The sequence below is a fragment of the Electrophorus electricus genome, chromosome 14 (genome assembly GCF_041902795.1).
Source record: "Electrophorus electricus isolate QZ-2024a chromosome 14, ASM4190279v1, whole genome shotgun sequence".
NCBI lineage: Eukaryota > Metazoa > Chordata > Actinopteri > Gymnotiformes > Gymnotidae > Electrophorus > Electrophorus electricus.
Window position 1 is genome coordinate 18,161,863 of NC_137510.1, and position 21,031 is coordinate 18,182,893.

At 39.4% G+C, this 21,031-nt stretch overlaps 1 protein-coding gene across 1 annotated transcript; it reads left to right on the forward strand.

The window, feature by feature from the left end:
• Positions 1–3,886: 3,886 nt before the first annotated feature.
• c1ql3a (complement component 1, q subcomponent-like 3a) lies at positions 3,887–7,530 on the forward strand. The gene is made up of 2 exons (XM_027015805.3): positions 3,887–4,596; positions 5,902–7,530. The coding sequence occupies exons 1-2, from the start codon at positions 4,009–4,011 to the stop codon at positions 6,079–6,081; spliced, it is 768 nt and encodes a 255-aa protein (XP_026871606.1). The 5' UTR covers positions 3,887–4,008; the 3' UTR covers positions 6,082–7,530.
• Positions 7,531–21,031: the final 13,501 nt, after the last annotated feature.

Genomic DNA, 21,031 nt, shown 5'->3' on the forward strand with positions numbered 1-21,031 from the left:
CAATAGTATTTTGATGGTTTTGAGAAATTATCAATTTTATTCGCTAAACTCTCAAAATGCTTAAAGTAATATTCCAGCATTTTTCAGGTTTTCTCTTGTTTGCATATATAGCGTAAAGTCAATTACCATGGACAAGAATTTGAACATCTTTCCCTGTACTTAGAGGAAAAAAAACAAAAACAAAAAAAAAACTTGACTTAAAGCCTACTTATAATCAAGGCCTGGGACAATTGTTGGGTCAGTCAGTAGACGTTTACACAAAACACTTTTTTTTTCAGAGAATGCTTTCATGAATTCTACAGTCAAAGGTTTTTGTAGGGTAAGCATAAACCTGTATAATTCATTCTTTCACAGGTGGGAATGCTTTTCAAACAAGAGAAATTAATGTGTTTATACAGAGCTGGTCCAGACCTGTCTGGGGCCCCAAAATTCTGCTACACGGTAGTCCTACCTGACCCGTCTGCCATGTACACCATTTGCCATTGCCACATATTCACACCTGACAACTCAGTCCTCCCTCTACAATGATCCCTACTTTAAACCCTGCTTTAAAAACAGTTTGCTAGAATAAGTTGACTTATGCAGAATAGAATGAGGCAAAAACAATATGCATAAGAATGCATGTTCACATTCTTTTCATGACCAGAAGGATAGTTCTGGTCCATCCTCTGATCAAAGTTGTAAACACTGACAAATATTGCTTTGGCAAGACATTCTCTTGTGACTGTCTTATTTATTGTTACAGCAGTGGCTGTAAGGCAAATGTTTATTTATGTTATTCAAGAACATTCTTGGTCTTCTTTTATAAGCGTGTTTTGAGCCGACAGGGTTTCCATTTTTTTCTTAGCACAGGGATCCATTGAAATTATTGTCCAGGGCAACTGACTACATGCTACAGTTAAATAAAGATTAGGTTGAGAAACTGTGGTACATTCACCAAAATAACTTGGAAACTGTGGAGTTTACATATATATAGTACTTGCTAAGAAAGTCTGTGATCTGAAACACTGATGGGGGATAAACACACATCTAAGAAGTGATCTTCCCATAGAAGGCCATGTCATGGCCCTGCCTGCCCCAGTGACAGAAGATAAGAAGAAAGTGTTGACCTTTCACTACTCTATGCCTAACAAAGCTGTGTGTATGTGTGTATAAGTAAACAGGGCCTATGCTACACTCCTGAGAGGTCCCGTCACACACCTCTCCCTGCTGTTATTGTTCTCTGATTATTATTATCCTGTCTCAGACGCTGTGTGTGTCCTACTGTCCTCCTCATTCACACTCTCCTTACACTCACACACTCAGCAGGCACATCTGTCCACAGCACACTGCTGAGTGTATGCCGCAACCCAGCACACTTCCCACCACCGCTATCTCACACCCTTCATCTTTCTACTCTTTTTAATGTTTCTCTTTTCCATTTTAAACTTTGTCTTGCCTCCATCATGACAACACATTACACCCCCACCCCATGCACTCACATGCCCAAGCTGAACTTTCTTTGTCCAGCATTGGAAGAGATGAAACTGTGGTTTCAAAGTTAGCATCAAACTCTAGGCCATTCATTATGGGACAGGACCCTTACACAATCAATCTCTTCAGCACTCCAGAATAACGCCTCTCTGGCTCCTTATCTTTGCCTGTCCTATCCTTCTGTCATTGTCAACAGGAATTGGGATGTTGAGGTTTAAAAATGACTCTTTGTAGCAATGGATCATTATGCATGCCATATACCAGACTGCGACATCAATTACTCACTGACCTTTCAAAGTAATCATTTGTGTGCTTTTTTCCTCCACCCAAAGTCAGAGCAATTTGGGGAAAGCAGTGCAGATTTTGTTTGTTGTGATTGCTTTTTGTATTTTTGTTTGGTTTGTTTTAGTTTCACTTGCATCATCCTATTTAAGTGGATATCTTCGTTTTTGTCTATGCATCTCACAGTCTCAAGGACACAATGGCTCCCAGGCTAACCAAACCCATTGATTTTTGGCTGTTGATTTATGAAGGTGAGGTAAAGTTAGCAGCACCACAGAGCATGCTCAGTGCCATCCAGGGGAGGAGTATGAAACACAGGTTATCTGGAATCCAAGGTCAGAGTCAGGAGACTAAAGATGTTTTCATAAAATAGCATCTTTTCAATCTTTGATTTCTGAATCACTTAGTTTAAAAAGCACCACAACAGCAGACAGAGCAGATGAGCAGAGCTGTACCAGATTACTATGTAAGGACTTAATCATCCAAAGACATGTCTGATTTAATAGTCTCAATAGTGTCAAGCATACCTTAAAATGTTGCAGAATCAAGCAACAATGGTACAGAACATGTGAACCAGAAATCAAGTAAATTACCAGGTGCATTAATGTTCTCAAGCTCTGGCCTAAGAAACTCCTTGACCTAAGCATAAAAGTGCTTGACATCATTACATTTTAAAGTTTTAGAACAAAGTGGTAACCCTCTTTCAAATTCATAGTCAATATTCTAGATTCCAAAACCAAACATCAGTAACCCAACAGAAATGTTATGAAAGTATAAACACAGTGATATTATTGCTTCGAGATAAAAGCAAGTTTTCTAAGATTGTGAGATCTTGATGTATTTAAAAGGAAGTGTTGTGCAATGTGAACTTTATAGCTCTGTATAACCTATATCAAAACTTATATGTTAAACTTATATGGAAACTATATGTAAAGTATTTATACCATATAAATACACAAATATATACAGAAAATATATAAACAAATTAGACTAACTATTGATTTGTTAGATTGATTTTCTCCAATATTGGTGTATTGTTTTAGATAAGGAAGAGGATACATTTGTAAGAAAATCACAAAAACAAAATTGCTACAGAAAGTGATTGTTTCTGAGTAGGAGTCGATTCTCAACGAATGGTTTCTCCTTGTGTTCTGTGGGGGCAATATATCACTTGCCAGTATACTATTGGCAAGAGTGTCATGTTAATGATCGCTCCGTTACCTTCACAGCTCATTCTCAGGGTCTGAATACAATATGTCTCTACAATAGACATAAGTACACATTTTCAATATTCACATTTTTCACAGGGGAATGACTTACAATCTTGGTTAATTTTAAGTGCAGGAACCAATGGATGAATGAATGAATGAATGAATGAATGATTGAATGATCGAATGAACGAATTAATTAATTAATTAATTTAACAGTTCTGCATGTATTCAAATTGATAAAACACCCCAAAACTGCTTAGGTTTTCATTGTTTAATCTCATATCGTTTCGAATATTTTTGTTAGTTTGATACATGTAATTCTTTTTCACGTACATGTTGGACTGTCAGAATGGAAGAATGGGTGGCAGCCGTTGTCTTCAGTTTCCATCTGTTATAAGATCGCGCTTGGGTGCTCCCTCCCTCTTTCTCTCTGTCTTATGCTATGCCCACAACTCTACGCGCGCAGAGGCTCTCCTGCTTTCCAGATCTGGAATACATCTACTTCTGTCTGAAAGCAAACTCTGTGGCTGCGCTCCTGTAGTCTCATCTTGTCTTTGTACACTGAAGAAGAGGAGTAAAGCTGTGTAGCTTTGGAAAGGATTTGCGTGCTCCGGGATATAAGAGCGTTTTCTCTCCTACGTCGGAGCTGGACTTTTACTCACTGCGCGCATCCGCACGTGGCCGTGGATCTTTAAAGTGCAGGCTCCGAGAGATGCTGAAGGCGGTGTTTTCTAAATCACTGACGACTAGAGCGAGCTAAGCCTGGGGAAGGCTAAACTTTTAGTGAGACTTGAATAAGCAAACATCAGCACAAAAAAAAAAAAAAAAGTTAAGCGGGAGAAGAAAAAAAACGCTGTTTGGGCCCAGCCCAAAAGGTTCATTAACATTAACAACAAACCAAATAGGTTCTATTTTTTTTCATCTTAAGGGTTTCTCATCAACCAGCAAGATTTCGCCCAAAAGCAGACAAGAGGATCGCCCTGCGCTGACTAGGCTAGTCGGCAGGAAGCGACTGATCGTAGCTGGGGTGCTCGGTGTCGTCATGGTGTTAGTTCTGGTGATTTTGATCCCAGTTTTAGTCAACTCTGCTGGAACCTCGGCACATTACGAGATGCTCGGCACCTGCAGAATGGTGTGCGACCCATATGGCACTAAATCTCCAACAAGCACCGCAACAGCAGACACGGTGCGAGACAATAACCTCATGCAATCATTGCCAACTTTTATACAAGGACCTAAAGGAGAGCCGGGGCGTCCAGGAAAGGCGGGGCCCAGGGGCCCACCTGGTGAGCCGGGGCCGCCCGGACCACCCGGACCACCCGGAGAGAAGGGAGAGCCGGGACGCCCCGGATTACCTGGACCCCCGGGACCAAATGCTGCAGGTGCAATCAGTGCTGCGACCTATAGTACCGTCCCTAAAATTGCCTTTTACGCGGGCCTTAAAAAGCAGCACGAGGGTTACGAGTTGCTGAAATTTGACGACGTCGTCACTAATTTGGGGAATCACTACGATCCAACGACTGGAAAATTCACCTGCTCTATACCAGGGATATATTTCTTCACTTACCATGTGCTGATGCGGGGCGGAGACGGAACCAGCATGTGGGCAGATCTGTGTAAAAACAATCAGGTGAGCTCTTAACCTTTGAGGTTATGATAGTTTATCGCACATCTTGTCATTACAATTCGCATTTAATTTATGAAATCGAAACCTTAACTTTCTAGAAATATCTGTTTTTCGATGATAAATGTTCTCTCTGCATATTGTCCTTTTAAATGCTGCCTTCTTTGTAAGATTAATCAAACCCTAAGCTTTTCTTTTTCCTTTAATACTTTTTGTTTTTAGGTAGCTGCAGCATCTTTCTTGTGAAATTTCACAGTAGGTTATTTCGTTATTATTGCATTGATACTGATTATATTGGAGAGTGTAATTAGGAATCAATGCCATGAGGAAATACTTTACCATTTATCGCTTACGAACATTTAGATATCAAAATGTTCTTTGGGGTGGGTAGGAGGTGTTGACACTCATTTAGTATCAGTATCAGAAACGCCAAGCCTCAACTCAGAGACCCCCTATAAAAAGGTCTGCTTTTCATTCATCAGTGGTCTTTACTCATTTTTACATGGTTTTATTTTTAAACCACCACCAGCAGCAACAGCAACAGAAGCACAATTCTCAACTAGACTTCAAAAAAGGACCAAAACAAACCTCTATTATTGTTGTTGTTGTTGTTATTTTTGTTTGTTTGCATGTAGTTTGTTTTTAATTAATTACTAGTATTTAAAAAACAGCACTAGGGATGGATAAACCATGGGGCTGAATCCAACTGTCAAACACATGTCCCCAGCGCTGTGTACGTACACGTCTAACCATCCAAGTCTCCATATATTTGTAACAAATTCATTAACAAGTAGCAATGGAACCTCCACGAACCTAGTAAATATCATATTATTTATGTCAGACTAAAACAATTGAAAAGTTTAATTAGAGGGTAATTAACGGTCTACTTCTAATCAGAATTATAAAGTAAACAATAAACCGTATTGTTCTTATTGTATTTTCTTAAATACTTTATTTTCATACTGCATTTTCTTAAATGATCGACTACACCAGAAGCGGAACTGTGTTTAGAGGCATTGCTTAAATTATTAATGGATTAATAGAGCAAAATGAATGAATCCTTTCATCATATTCATATGGTTCCTTTTTATCATTTGCGGAGATTATGTCCAATAGTTCCACAAATACTAGAATAAGCAAGGAATTGCATGCACACATTCCTTCTTTCCAGTAGTGCTGACCGTGGTACTGAAATTTATTTAGCGAAATATGAATCTATTGTTTCTAGTGACCCGTATTGTTGTATAAACATTCCAGGAATCATTTAAATTACTTCAAGGATCTTGACTAAATAGCATATTTTCACCACAGGTCCGCGCTAGCGCCATCGCCCAAGATGCGGATCAGAATTACGATTATGCCAGCAACAGCGCTGTTCTGCACCTGGAGCCAGGAGATGAGGTCTACATCAAACTGGACGGCGGCAAAGCCCATGGAGGCAATAACAACAAATACAGCACCTTTTCTGGTTTTATCATCTACGCCGATTAAGACATACACCTTTCCCCTCTGAGCTACTCCAGCGCGTGTCCTCCTCTCGCTCACCTTTCCTTTTTATGCCGGCAAGTCTCCCAGGGCCAGAGGCAAGTGACACACTCCCTCATCCACAACATTCTGTCACCAGAAGACGCTGGTAAGAATGTGTGGCTGGGACAACACCGTTTCCTCCAAGTGTAATTCGGAAACAGAAAGTCAACTTTTTCGGAATTACAAGTGATAGTCCCGCGTAAATAGAGGGATACAGCAAAACAAAGAGCAGCAACCCGAAAATCGAAAAAAATCTCGACTAAAACGCGCGTACGTGTATTATGAAAGCAGTTACTGTTGTAGCCATGTGTAAATTGATTCTATAGCGGCAAAATACTTTTTATAAGATGAAAACTGAGAAACTAGTATGTGCAATAACTTTAACAATTATAATACTCATAATTCCGATGCTCACTGCATATCAAGCTTTTTAAACATCAAGCCGCAACCCTGATGCCTAATTTAGTTTATGAATGACGTTTAACTATGTTTATGACTCAGAGTCGTATCTCATATATCCCAGGCTAAACTACGAATTACTGTCATATACATAACGCAAACAGAGATCAGTAAACCTCTCTGGATGAGCGGTAGAAGAGCTGTCTTGGTAAATAAGAGCATTATAACTAAACATCTGATGGATTATTGTTGAGGTCAAATCTTCTCATTGTGATGTATCCTGTTGCTTTTACTTGGTTAGAGCTGACTGATCCATGACATGTAGCAACTGAACATCTGAACTTTGTAATATATTGTTAAAGTTCTACTAATGTTGCCATTGCACACGGAATGGTTGTTGGATTTAGCACACTGGGTAGAAGTGTAAAATAAGAGCTGATCTTTCTAATAGGTATTCATGGTAGGCTAACTACAATGCAGCATGACTTTCAATGAATTATTCATACCAGAGTTATATATGACTTCAGTATAGTCAGTTTCTCTTTTATCTCCATACATCAGCTAAATATATTACAAGGCTCAGATTCAGCAGCGTGATGAAGACACAACAGTAAAAATACTGTCTTTACATAGACTTCCTGAACTGAGGCTGAACATGCTTTGTGATATTAAGAATACTATGGAGAATGTACTTGTTGATATGTAAATGTGTGTCTATCTAAAAGGGAATCAGCGAATGTGACTACTGATATCACTACTTATTTTCTATGTACATATTGTAGTTGATTTATTTTTTCCCTAAAATATACAAATGCCTACAAAGCACTGGAGTGTCTCAGTATTTTGGGAATAGCGTATTGAAATCTTTGCATTTTACATTCAGAAATACAGTGTGTATGAATTATTGTGTAATGACTTAAAATCAGAAGATTAAATTTTTATTTTTATTATTTTTTGGATTCCCAGAGTGCACTTCATCTGTATAGAATGAAACACATTTTTCCATTAAATGGAAGTTTAATCTGATATGTGTATTTTTCTGATTTATGCATATAATCCTTGTCAATCTTATAAATCACCGCTAAGTGTAAAACTAAAGCAATTAGTTAGTTACTAGATTCCCATGTAGCATTATTGACTGTGACATTTCAAAGAGTCTTGTGTTATTTTCTCCTCATGAAGCATATAGGCACCCAGGCCAGACTCTCAATATATCAGATATTGGATCATCTCTCTGTCAATCAGAAAGTTTTAATTCTTGTGCTATGATGAATCAAATATGTTCCTTCTCCTTTTGTCACCAGCATAATGTCAGATTAAACCCAGGAAGGAACTTTTGATGCCTGTTGAGACTAATCAGGAACTGTATCTCAGGTATTCTCCCTGGTTCATTCCACTCTCTAAGAAAAGAGAAATTTCTGTAGTTTTGGATTAGACCCTATAATGTCTGTTTCTTATGAATAGCACTGGCCAATCCGTTCCCCTGGCCTATGACTCTCACGATTACACATGAGATAACACTTGTGCATTGATGTAAGCGCTTCCTGTTTGTGCTGTTTACCCAGTAGTCTATCAGTTGGATCAAGCAACATGTAATGTCTGAGGAATAGCTCCCGCCCATGCATCGAGCCTCAGTGCTGGAGTTGTGTCAGGAGCAGGCTGGCTGGGTTGGCCACAGTCTGAAGGTTACAATAGGAGATGGATCAAGCCACACACACTCACTATTTGCTTTGCTTCTCAGGCTTGTTAGGTGTTTGTGGTTTAGAAGGGTCCTCATCATCCAGAGTCATCTGTGTTAAGTTTCAGATAAATCCCATGAAAAAATAGAGGAAGCAGAGCCTGATGATGAAGGGTAGATTGAGGCAGGACAGTCAGAACAAAGCAACAGCACCTCAGATCATAGTACAAATGGAAGCGTCTTTGGAAAACTCAAGGGAAAGACACCTCTGACAAAAGATAGACATGGTATTTCTAATATTATTATCTTATTGTTGCATTTCACTCTAAGTATACAATTATTTACATCAGCATCAAAATATTGATGAATTAATACAAAGTTTGCAAATATGTTCTTCCTCTTGTTGGAAATTTTTCAGGTTTGATTGATTTTTGTGATGTTCTAATATCAAAGCCACAATCTTTTTCTTTTAGACTGTTCTTCCAAGAGGTGTGTAACTTGGCCAATCAGTGCAGGTTCATCCAGAGGTCAGTTCAATGTGTGTAGAACACTCAGATCACCCCATAAACCCCAACCTCTCTAATGAGCACATCACTCCTTCTGCTCACTACCCATCAACACTATTTCTCTTTCTTTCTCTCCTTTACACACACACACACATACACACACACACACACACACACACACACACACTCACATGCATTCACACATGTATATTAAAATGCTTTATTTTTCTTTTTATCTCATTTGCTGATTTTCTAACATATCAGTAGCAATTTCATGTGGATGCACTGTATCAATCATTCTTTAATCTTCCGTTTATTCTGACTGTGACCTTTGCATAAGAATGAATCAATATCTTGCCACCACTGGCAAGCAGAAGTCTAAGTAATTACTCGTAATGACCACATCCCATCTAAGTTTGAGGAATATAGATGATCTTTGTTGATTGGTAGACTGAGACATGTCCAAAAAGGTGTAGGAAATTATTTTCCTAGTTACCAAAAGATCTATTACTCCTCAGTAATGCAGAAAAGGTTTATTTATTTATCTATTCATTTATGGTTTTTTTTTTATTATTTAAGCACATTAGGTGTAGACAAATTATTGTTTTAGCCATCCCTTAGACATAAAGCTGTAAAACTTTTCTGCTGTTTTTCTTTTCTTTTTTTTTTTAGTAAAGGTCTGTGATAATATTGGCATCTCTTTGGTGATTACTGCTACATGGGTGTCATTCATCACCAGAATCCTCTGTGAGAGGCCACCTGTTCAGGCACCAGTCCCTGCCTGTCCTTCATCAGACCTAGCCGGCCCCTGAGTGAGCATTAGTGCCAGATCACTCAAGCTCAGGAGGAACCAGACAACACCCACAGCACTGGAATTGAGCAGGATACCCTCCAATTCATTCTGACTCAAAATTCATACTGAAATGGCTGGTAAGGATCTTACAGTTCATTATAGAATGTAGCGTAACATATAACTAGAGTAGTCTTTGTACAATGGGACTGAGCTATGCTTCCTGTAACCCTACAGTAAAGAAAAAGGCAAATGTATGAGTTTATATTGAGAACATACTGAAAAATATTTAGTGATCAAATATTAACTCTTAATTTTAATTAATTGGCACTGTATGATTATTGATGTGCATGCCTAAACGTTCTTTATGAGCTAATTATGCAAAAAGCTAAATGAATGGGCTGAATTATAAAAGGTCATTCTACAACTCCAAGAGAATCATGTCCTGGTAGCCCTCCTGATCTCATCATATATTACCACTGCCTCTCTTGGCATCACAGCACATGATGAGAATTAAACTAAAAGAAAAAAAAAACATCCAAGACAAAGGATGAAGGCCACACATATTACACAGACTGAGACATGAAGCACAGCTGAAAAGCTGTCATGGTTTGTGGTGGAATTTCGAGGATCCATTAAAGCAGGATTACAACATCTCCTCTGAGTGTATGTGTAGAGATTCACATCTGAAACACTATTGAGAACTCAGGCTCCCTGCTCCCATTTTCTTATATTACATCTGTTGCAATGGCCCAGAAAAGCTTCATCCCACTTTTTTCCTCTCATGTTTCTCTCTCTTTGTGCTTTTGTAGGTGGGGGTGCATGTGAACAAAACTGTGATGCGGGGGTCAAAACTAGGCCTGTCTAAACTGCTGAGATTACAGAAACAGATGGTTTCTTCCCCTTTCATAGTCACCACGATTGCTCATTTCTATTCACAATATACAAAACGCATGTATACAATAAGATTTATAAATGGTAGATTATGACTTTTTTTAGTTATCATCGTAACACTTAATGTGCTGTATTTCATAAAATGTGTGCTATTTCAACACTATTTCTACTCCTTTATCACTTTTTTGCTGAGCCCCCCCCCCCCCAGCATGCACACACACACACACACACACACACACACACACACACACACATACAAACACACAAACACATGCATACAAGGGGCCCCTAGGTGCCATTACTGAGAGAAAGAGTGTTCTGGGATAAAAACCAATACAAATTGATAAAAATGCCATAGGAATACATTGTGTCTCATTTATCTAGCAGAGGAGTTAAAAGCTAGCAGAGGATTGCAGGCCTAGAGCAGAGAGAGGAGGAGTAGAATCAATCGGTATGCTTTATTTCTGAGTGCTATTATATCTGAGGGGCATTTATAATGCTGACACATTGTGCTACTTATTTAGGACTACAAACAAGGATGACTACAGCTGAAGCACAGTGTCTTCAGACCAAGCTCAGCCCCACACTCCACTGTAACCTAGTCTCTCACATGCAACTAAGACGGTGTTGAACCAAGAATTTGGAAGAAAGGTGAAAGTTTAGCACTAATATTAAGAGATGTAGTCAGTGTTTGTAATAGAAAATAGGGGTATACTCAGAGAATTGGGAATATTCGAGTGTGAAGTCTGATAACACAGATTAATTCTTATCTCACTCTTTAGCAATAAGATGAAAACAAAGATAGAGAGTCTAAGGGGTGAATATGAAGATTTAGAAACACATTTTCATGTTAGATAAATGACTGACTGCTTTTTTCACGTTCATGAGCTGACATACCTTTAAGTGTCTTAATAACACAAACGCACACAGATGCATGTACACACCTTCCTAATTACAGAAGGTCAAGGACTACATATGAATTTGCTGGATGTTAAAATAAGAAATAACATTTAATCATGAGGGGGCGAAAGATATATACAAGATGCATGTCCCTCATGAAAGAGGTTTGATTGCAGATGGTGGACTAAAATGTCACTAGTTTGGTTATATATTAACTCAAAGCACATCAAAGCACATATATTAACTCAAAGCACATCAACCGTGTGCCTGTACACCATAGTCTCATATAGTACATTCACTATCAGACATCATTCGAGGATTCAGTGCATCAAAATCAAAACGCAGTGGCTAGGGCATTGAACCAGTTAATTAAAAAATAAATATTTGAACTTTTTTGAACTGATGAATATTGTGCAGACTGGTTAAACTGTACTGTATCATTAAACTGACATAGATTAGGTGTTTTAAACACAGGTCCTAGAAGAATAATGCAGCCTCCACCACAAAGGTGAGAACCACTTAAGACTTTTCTTCATTCAGCTCTTCATCTCAGAGTTTTGATTTGCAGACTGCAGGGCTGAAGCCTGGGCTTGTCTCTGGCGGTCTTTGTGAATACAAAGCAAGCCACTCAGTGTGACGGCAGACGACCCTGTCTGGGCTTGATGGACTCAGAGATTCTAAAGCTCTGTTTGGAAAACAGTTTGGGCTGCTGACACAGTTGTCCCTGACAGAGCTCCAAGGAGGATAATTAAAACCCAACACAGAACTGGCCCTGACAGCCCAAAATCCTCCTGGACTTTGACTGATCCATGCTGCAAAGGCAAAAAAAAAAGTCCAATTACCTTCACCCTCATCCCATCTCATTTAGTCTTGTGAAGAGACAGAAAGAAAGGTTTATAATTGTTTTTATTTATCCATATAACAATTTAATTGGGTGGATTCAGCTGAATAAGCTGCACTGAAACTAAAAATTTGAGCTTGATCACTATTCATTAATTTATGTAATACTATGTAGTATTGTGAACCACTGCAGGAAAAACACTCAAAACATATAGAAATTCTTACATTAGGTTTTGCAACAATATAGATGTATACTATACTGAGTAATTTTAAAATGGAAATAAGATGTAGGAAAGATTCAGCCATCTTATGCACTGAAAGCCACACACCAATACATACATGCACACTTGCTTTCTCTCTCTCCTTTTGTCTATCTCCTTCTGACATACACACACACACACACACACACACACACCTCGGATCTCTTTCCCCTCCTTTGATTTTATCACTTGTGACAAGTGCTGTAGAACTATTTGGACAGGGATGTGATTCACTTCACTCCATGCTTATCAAATCTCCCAGAGAGGAGACTATTAACTCAAAGCAAATTGTGCCAAGTAGCTTAAAGGGCCTCTTGTCTGTTCTAATATCACTGATATCTCCATTTGTTGTCAGGGTGTGAAAGAGTGTGCTGTGTTCAGTTAGTGGGGATTTGATGGCAAAAACACATTGGTCGTGGTCTCACTCTATTCTTTTCCTTCTCAACCCCACCAGCATTTGCCATTATACTGTTGATCTTCGATTTTAACTTTATTATAAATACTCAATAAATACTCAATATTGTAAATCCCATTTTATGTTTACTATAAATACTGCAATGTTAGAAAAAATATTGTAATGACATGAGATCATATTCCATTTTTTTTATTCTTATCTATTTGATGAGTCTCTAGAAGAAAAAAAAGCAAAACAGAACAGAATCCTAAATTAGTCCTGATATTTATCTTTAATAGTCTTCTTTAAAGACATCACCAAAAATATGACTTTCATCATTCAGTTCATAAAAGAGGAGCAAGAGAAGTTCTATCTCACTAGTTTCATGGTTTATCCCCAGGACACCATGCTACATGTAATGTCTGCCTAAGAACCCAAGGACCAGTAGAGCAACATACACCATACACAGACTTGGTGGTGTGAATTCACACTGGCTGGATTATGCAGAGTAGAGGCTGTATTTATGGACTTTTTCTTTCATCTAAAGGTGCAGGACAGGAAAAGATGAAGGATGATTTTAATGGGTGTTTGATAATAACCCTTCATCCCTATGAGTCATAAAGCTCACACTGTGCACTGTCCCTTTTCCTGCTGCTCTTTCAAACAAAATGCCAATGAATATGACTTTTGTTTTGCACATTACCACCCTGCAGGTGCATATGGTGTTGTTCACACTATGCTGGTTCAGGTCCAACATTTTTTACCTACATGTTATGCAAATCTGATTTTTCTAAGTGGTGTGAAGAGCGAGATCCAATCTTTGATGTAGGTATATCTAGTCATGGCCATATTATCCCAGTGAAAACTGTGAGATCAGAATAAATGTGCTTTTGTAATCAAATTTCAATGTACAGGAACTGGTCACGGTCCCACCATCGTTAGACTCTCTCCCATATATACACTCTTTGCGCAGAGTACACAGCAGTAACTGCTCAAACAACAGCAGCTAGGCCCTTTCACCTACTGGCCTGAATCTCCAATAGCTGAATAACTCTCAGTGGTCCTCACAAACATATAACCTTTGCTATGAACACATGTACAACTTCATTAATTTCATTATTAATAAACTGTGGGCAGTGGTAGCTCAGTGGTTAAGATACTTGACTTGTAGTCAGAAATTTGCTGGTTTAAGCCCCACTGCTACCATCATTGGGCCCTTGAGCAAGGTGCTTAACCCTCAACTGCTTAAGTTGTACTCACTCATAATTGCCACTTGCTTTGGATAAAAGTGTCAGCTGAATTCCATTAATTTCATTGTTGTTCATGCCCTTGGTGTTATTTTGTTGTTCATGTAAAGCATGTATATCTTTTCAGGACAGAGATATGTTCCCACTGATAACAAATACGGGTCACTTTTGAACATGAATGTTAAAAGTAAATAGAAGTATTTCAAATCAAAGAAAAAAAAAGGACATGTGCATTAAGCCCTGTAAAATTAGCATAGGGATTGTAAGATTCACTATGACCACAGCTGTTCTCATCTAGTCTGACTATGACCATAACCATTCTCACCAAATCTATGGCTCATATGCCACTGTTGGTTTCGGGGTTGAATAGATAGTAGGACAGCTACAAATTAAATTCAGTGTTGTATAACCTGAAGAAAATGCCCAAATACTGAACAAAATAGTGTAGGCTAGTTAGTTTAAAAAAAAAAAAAACTTTAAGCATTAACTGAACTCCTATCCTAAATATATTTTACAAATAGTAGACATGTAATTAAATATTGTATTTTACACTACTTCTATCATCTCACCGGTATTTGGTATTTGACCCATTTCATATGTTTGGTGCAGTTTGTGTCTTATTACCTCCCAAATCTGCAATAACCAAAGGCACTCCTCGACAAACAGTGGCTTTAGTTTCATGGTATTATTGGTTTAGATCTCACCATATGCCCTAATCAGGAAGCGGAGAAGTGAGAAAACGAGAAGAAATAATAGCAAGTTACTTGAGCAAGTTGGTGCAAACCAGCCACCAGTTGTAAAACACAAAACATCTTTAAACTAAGTTTAGTTATTGTTATTGTTAACTATGTAAACGTGTGGCCATATTCTCTATGCCAAACATATAGTACCGCCACATAGAAAGCATACATCACACTGTCATTGATCCAGGAGTAGAGGCTTCACACCATGTGCCCAGTGTCAAAGAGACATCACTTATATACATTGTCATGGAGACAGGAGAGGAGCTGGTATGATAGCACAGAAGCAGACCACAGTTGTCCTGACAGGAGCAGCCTTACAAAGGTGACGGGGGGGGGGGTTAAAGACAAGTCAGACGAGCCACTCATGGAATCATTTCCCTAAGGACCCATGTTTGGATAGTCACCATGACAACAAAGTGGAGATTGAAGTACTAACAAAGGTATGATGCACCAGCTGATCAATCTTTCGGGGGGGCGGGGGGGGGTTGGCATGTTCATGAAATTTGAGGTTCTGGTCTGGGGTCTTGCACTCTACAATGAATGGAGGATGTTTGCTTTCCACTCCACCCTCAGGGACCCTTCAAAGAGCTGGGAAGGCAGGAAACACTGAAAGACCATTCATTACAACATAATGGTGGAGGAAGTTTCCCTCCTGAACACCAGTCCAAAAGTTTGGAAGTGTCACATGGCCTTGACGATGTACATAGCACTATCCACAGAATTGCATTAATGAAACCTACAGTGAAATATGCCACAAGGATTGACTGAGTGTGAAAAGATCAATTGTCAAAAGTTTATGGATTACATTTAGCTAACACTTTTATAAAGCAACTTACAATTATGAGTGTGTATAACTTGAGGGCCTTGCTCAGGGGCCCCACAGTGGGACTTGAACCAACAATCTTCTGATTACAAGTCAAGTACCTTAACCACTGAGCATACCACTACCCTATCACAAAACATACACCTATACCAACAGGAAAAATGTCTACTCACAATATCCATGACTTAAGTTCTTTTGAAGTATGTGTGTGTTTGTACAATGGTGGCTAACTTGCTGCTCCTTTTCTCCTTGTGTAAACATTGAAATAAAGTGACTTCTCACAGAAGATGATAAATCAATACTGACATTTCTGGATGAGGTGCAATGCATTTAATTAGCACAAAACACACTAGAGAAAGTTGAATTACTCAATACCCCCCCAGATGATGCTGCCCTACATGGAGCAGAAGAATCAAGTTGTCTGTTAAGATGTGTTCTGCGCACTTAGCCAGCTGCACTGTCCATTTATTTTGGCACTTTTGTCCAGTTTTTCCTAAAAGACCATGATAGCGCCTGACAACTAATTGTTTCTAATTATTCTGCTGTCTTCTCAAGACTTTGGATCAGGAAAAATAACTTTAGTGTTAAAACACATACCCTAAACCATCCCCCTGTGATGAGGCAGCTTCAGCCAGACACTTATGGATAATAGTTCATCCAAAAGCAGACAGTTAATCTAAAAAACATAGTCAAATAACAGGCCAAGATCAAAACCAGAACAGTATGATTACCAGTCCAAAAGAGCATCAAGCACAGGGTCAAAAACTGTGAAAGCCAGAAAAAAACATCCCACACAGCAAACAAATCCAAACAGGGGAGAATCCAAAAATAGAGCCAAGCAAAACAAAAACCAGTCAGTACACAAAGGACCAACGCATCATGCACTTGATAACAGGAGCAATACTTCACGAAGTCAATGAAGAAACACGGAGTCTTTATAAATGATGAAAAGTTGGACCCAGTGCATACTCTTGGGAAGATGATCTTAATGACACTATCTGATTGGATGATTGCTGGGTGTGGAAGTCCACCTGAGTCCCCTGGGGATTCTGGGAAGTGGAGTGAAGAACCTAAATGCTATGCTTGTTGGCTAGGAATACGGGGCCAGAGGGTTGCATGACACTGCCCCTAACAGCCTGAAGACTCCTTACACCACTCATCTGGCATTTAGCATTGTCATTCTCACTTACTTGCAACCACATGCAATTAATGAAAGGATGTAAAATCAGATTGATTTGTCATTATCCCACACAGCCACACACTTAGGTTAAACATATGAAGAATGGTACAATTCATATTTGGCATGTGATTTAATTCTGAGCAGTTTCAGCAGTTTCACTATAGGAAACATTGGAAATGTGTAGTTCTCAAAATATCTGTAAAGAAGAGCAATATTTGTCAAAGAAGCTTGATCATTACCTGACCCTACAGGCCACTGAACAAAGGACTGTATTGACTTAGTCTCTCCCTAGAGTCCTCTTGCCCTTCTCCTCTCTTTTTGGCTGGTCATCTGTGGTGTGTAACAGTGGTGGAATGAGATAATTGGGGGACTGGGATTTCCTTTAAAGGAGAATATATTGATTGTGATTGTGGGCAGTCCCCTATTTGTACTGGTATTTGTCCTGTCTCATATTAAAAGCCTATATTTAAAGACTGATAAAAAATAGATGGGTTATAGCAATAATACGTTATTGGGCAGAACAAAAAACATCAGTGCCTCCTGATGCTTCTGCTATGAACCTTACACCTCCACTTTACCTCAAAGGTACACTGCGTGGCCAGTATGATGAAATTTAATAAAACCATAGTGCAGTTTTGTGATTTTAATATGATGGCCAACTGTCCCTGGTGTTTAAAAAATCCACACAGGTAGAAATTTTAAAATATTATTATCTGTGGATTAAAGAAGAGCAGACATTCTTACTTATATAATGAGCATTTCTGAGAATTATTCCTAGTTTATATGAGTTGGTCTGCATGTTCCTGTTTTCTGAGTATGGATTTCCCTGTGATAGCACCCTCTGTCTTTGTTCTTGACTGTTATGTTTGTATAGACATTGATTTGCGGAACCCGCACCTCAAAAAAAATATTTACATATTTACATTGTGCCAACTACGCTTCCTGCACACTGCACATCAAAACTGTACAAGAATAGATTTTTGTCTTTTGTGTCAACGAAGTCAATAAAAAATTAGTTCACTTACTTAATAGTAAGTAAATTGACGGAGGCTACAATAAATACCGTGTGTGTGTACATGTCCGCGTGCGTGCGTGCGTGCATGGCTCTGTGTGTATGTAAGATAGGGTAAATGCTTTGGTAAATGAAAGCATGACCCTTAGTCTGCCTCCACGCACACATTGGCATGGAACCTCTCACATCGCTAACTCCTTCGTCTCCTAGTCCGCCTCATTCTCCTGGGTCCCAGGGGAGAGGCCTGAAGCAGGAAAATCGATCGCTCCACAGCCAATTTGTTAGCTGTGCATGCCTGACTGAGCTGCTCTGTGCTCATACATCACAGGCATTTAGAGCAGGACAGAGAGCAGGGAGCACCCACACCACCCTGACTGGAGGTTACCTGCTTACATACTTACAGTCCTCATTGACATACAACTCATAATCACTGACTACATGTAGATACTCTTCAACAGTATTAGATTAATTGGGATAACTGGCATTTGAAGGGCATTTAATTTCAGAGAAGCACACATTTCTGTTTTTTTTTTTAAGTGTTAACACAAAAAGAAAAAAGGTAATCATAAGAATTTCTGATTATTAATGTAATAACACAAGTAGCAAGGAAAAATTACACGTGATATGATTCACCAATTATCCCTAAACTCCACTAACATCCATGTTTAGTAGTTCTGCAAATTTTATCCAATTATTGTAGCTCATCAGGTACTTTAAGTTATTTTTTGTAAGCATTGCATCTTTAACATAATGAATTACAATTTTCATAAAATCTTAAATTCTCAAAACACTGGCAATTTGAGGTTTAGAGCAAAAACCTGGTAGGTGTGAACACAGCACCTGTGCTTTACTCATCTCATGATGAGTAAATCTGAAAACTATTAAAGCTGGGTTAATGAACTATGCAAAAAATTGTTTTAGAAACCTTTACAAATTCTGTAGGCAATCAAGTGTAGATAGAACCTTCACATTTAAAATTAGCAACACCTCATTTAGCATTAGACATTTGCAAGTGAGTTTGTGACTGGCATAACTTAGTCTAGTACATTGTTAAGTATATAATGTTTGAGGAGAGTGATATTCACTAATAATGATTGCAGAATTGTATGAATTATGTTTACATATGAGTCTCAAAAATAATAAAGTAAAACTGAAGAAAAATAGGTTCATGTCTGAGTGATTTACTTCTGCCTAAAAGACCCTTTTCCTCCCCAACTGTATGTATGCAGAAGGGAGAGACTGATCCCATTCAAAGGTAGAGCCTGGGGAGATGTACTAATTAAGTGCTATTTTTTTCCTCATCAGAACTGAAGATTTAAATCTATTATCTGTCATTTGGGGAAAGTGATTTTCCATAACTCACTGTCACAAGCATAAGTAGACCCAAAAATGAAATGCAAATTTTGTGTGTCAAATCAAAGCAGCTTTACATTTTTACGGGTACTGTGCATATCTACTGTGTCACGTGACAGAGAGACAGAGACAAGCGCTCTCTAATAACAGAGTGCAGACAGCTCGCCACATTGTGTCAGTCATGGCAGCCCCTGCACTGACCCGCACTCCGCTTGCTTTCCCACAAAGCCACTGAGAGGAGGATGTTAACGAGAGGCAGGCAGTGAGAGTGCCGGAGCTTAAGACAAGTCCCATGTCGGAACAAATTGGCGTTCCTTCAGCATTGTTCCAGATGCCTATTAATAGAGCAATGCGAAACCCCGGCTTGCGAGCAGATCCGCACATGGAGATTAGGGCTTGTCAGCCCCGAGTGCCACCGGGCAAGACTGGGCTGTGAAATCTGGAGCTGGCACACACGCCCATGGTGGAGATAGAGGGAGCAGTGAGGCGGGTCGGTTAAACGCACTGTTCCGGAGGTTAATTGTTTGTTTATGTGAGCGATTCGCTGTGCCATGTGCCTCATGTTGCTCATGGCTAATAGAGCTGGAGAAATTATCCGACAAGGGGAGAAATAAACAGTCTTTAGAGGCACATGAATTCACACACACAAACATACACATAGATTTAAGTTGTAATTGCAGCAGCTGACATGGGGTACTTGTGCTCTGACTCCTGTGCTCTGACTCCTGTGCTCTGACTCCTGTGCTCTGGTGATGAATGGTGAAATGGAAAACAGTGAAGATGGCCCTGGCCTGAGGCCGGGTGAGAAGACCAGACAATAAAATGGTGTATCAGACGGCTGATATCCTGAGGCTTTCTCGGCTCACTTTCTCTCTCTCTGTCCCATGCTCTACATGTTTTTCCCTCTCTCTCTCTCTCTCTCTCTCTCTCTCTCTCTCTCTCTCTCTCTCTCTCTCTCTCTCTCTCTCTCTCTCTCCCCACCTGTCTTTATTAATGGTCTCCCGTGCTGTGACTCCCCATCTTACACCGTTGCTGCTCTTTCTTCAAAACTCATGCCTGTCTGATGAATAAAGATGGCTCACATAACTTTCGGTCACCATGGAAACGGCGCGCTCGCAGGGATTTAAGACGAAGAGACTGGTGCCAAAATCAGTGAAGAATGTTCTGGCACGCTCCGGAGCCCCTCGGATAGGGCCAGAGGAGCACAGAGCAGTGATCTTTCTGTTTCACCACAAAACACAACCATGCTCAGCCTCCCTGCTGGCTGGCAGGGTCTGGGAGGTGAACATCCACTATCCTGCTCAGAAATATAGCACAGCCCTGAGGGAGCATAGGGCTCCAGTTAACCTGACATGCTTCGTCATTAGCAGAGACCTTCCCATTGTTATGTACAATGGAATCTTGAACATGTGCAAAGTGCTCTTACCCACAAGCAGTCACACTGGCATCCACACCCCAATACTCTTCCTCACAAGCAGTTATGCACACACCCACATCCACACCCACATGCATGCACACAGTTTTCTTTTGTAATAAGAGTGGAAAGCTCACAGAAATAAGGAGACAGCATTGATGTTCTTCAAGGTTAATAAGATTTTTCAGGCAGGACGTATGGTGATGGCACAGGAGTATAAGGTTTGGGATAGTAGGGAACTGGTTGCTTTAATGGGATCATAACAGGAAATTCCCACAATTGGGACTGGATTATCAGTGCATGGCACACTCTCGGTAAGAAATTTTAATTTTCACAATATACATGTAACCTAAATGTATACACGCAACTCATATCATTCATTGTAGATCATCTGCAAACCAATAATCAAAATATGATGAATCTGCTTGTGTTGTCACGAATCCACTAATCAGGTGTAAAATACTACACTTTTTATGATTTA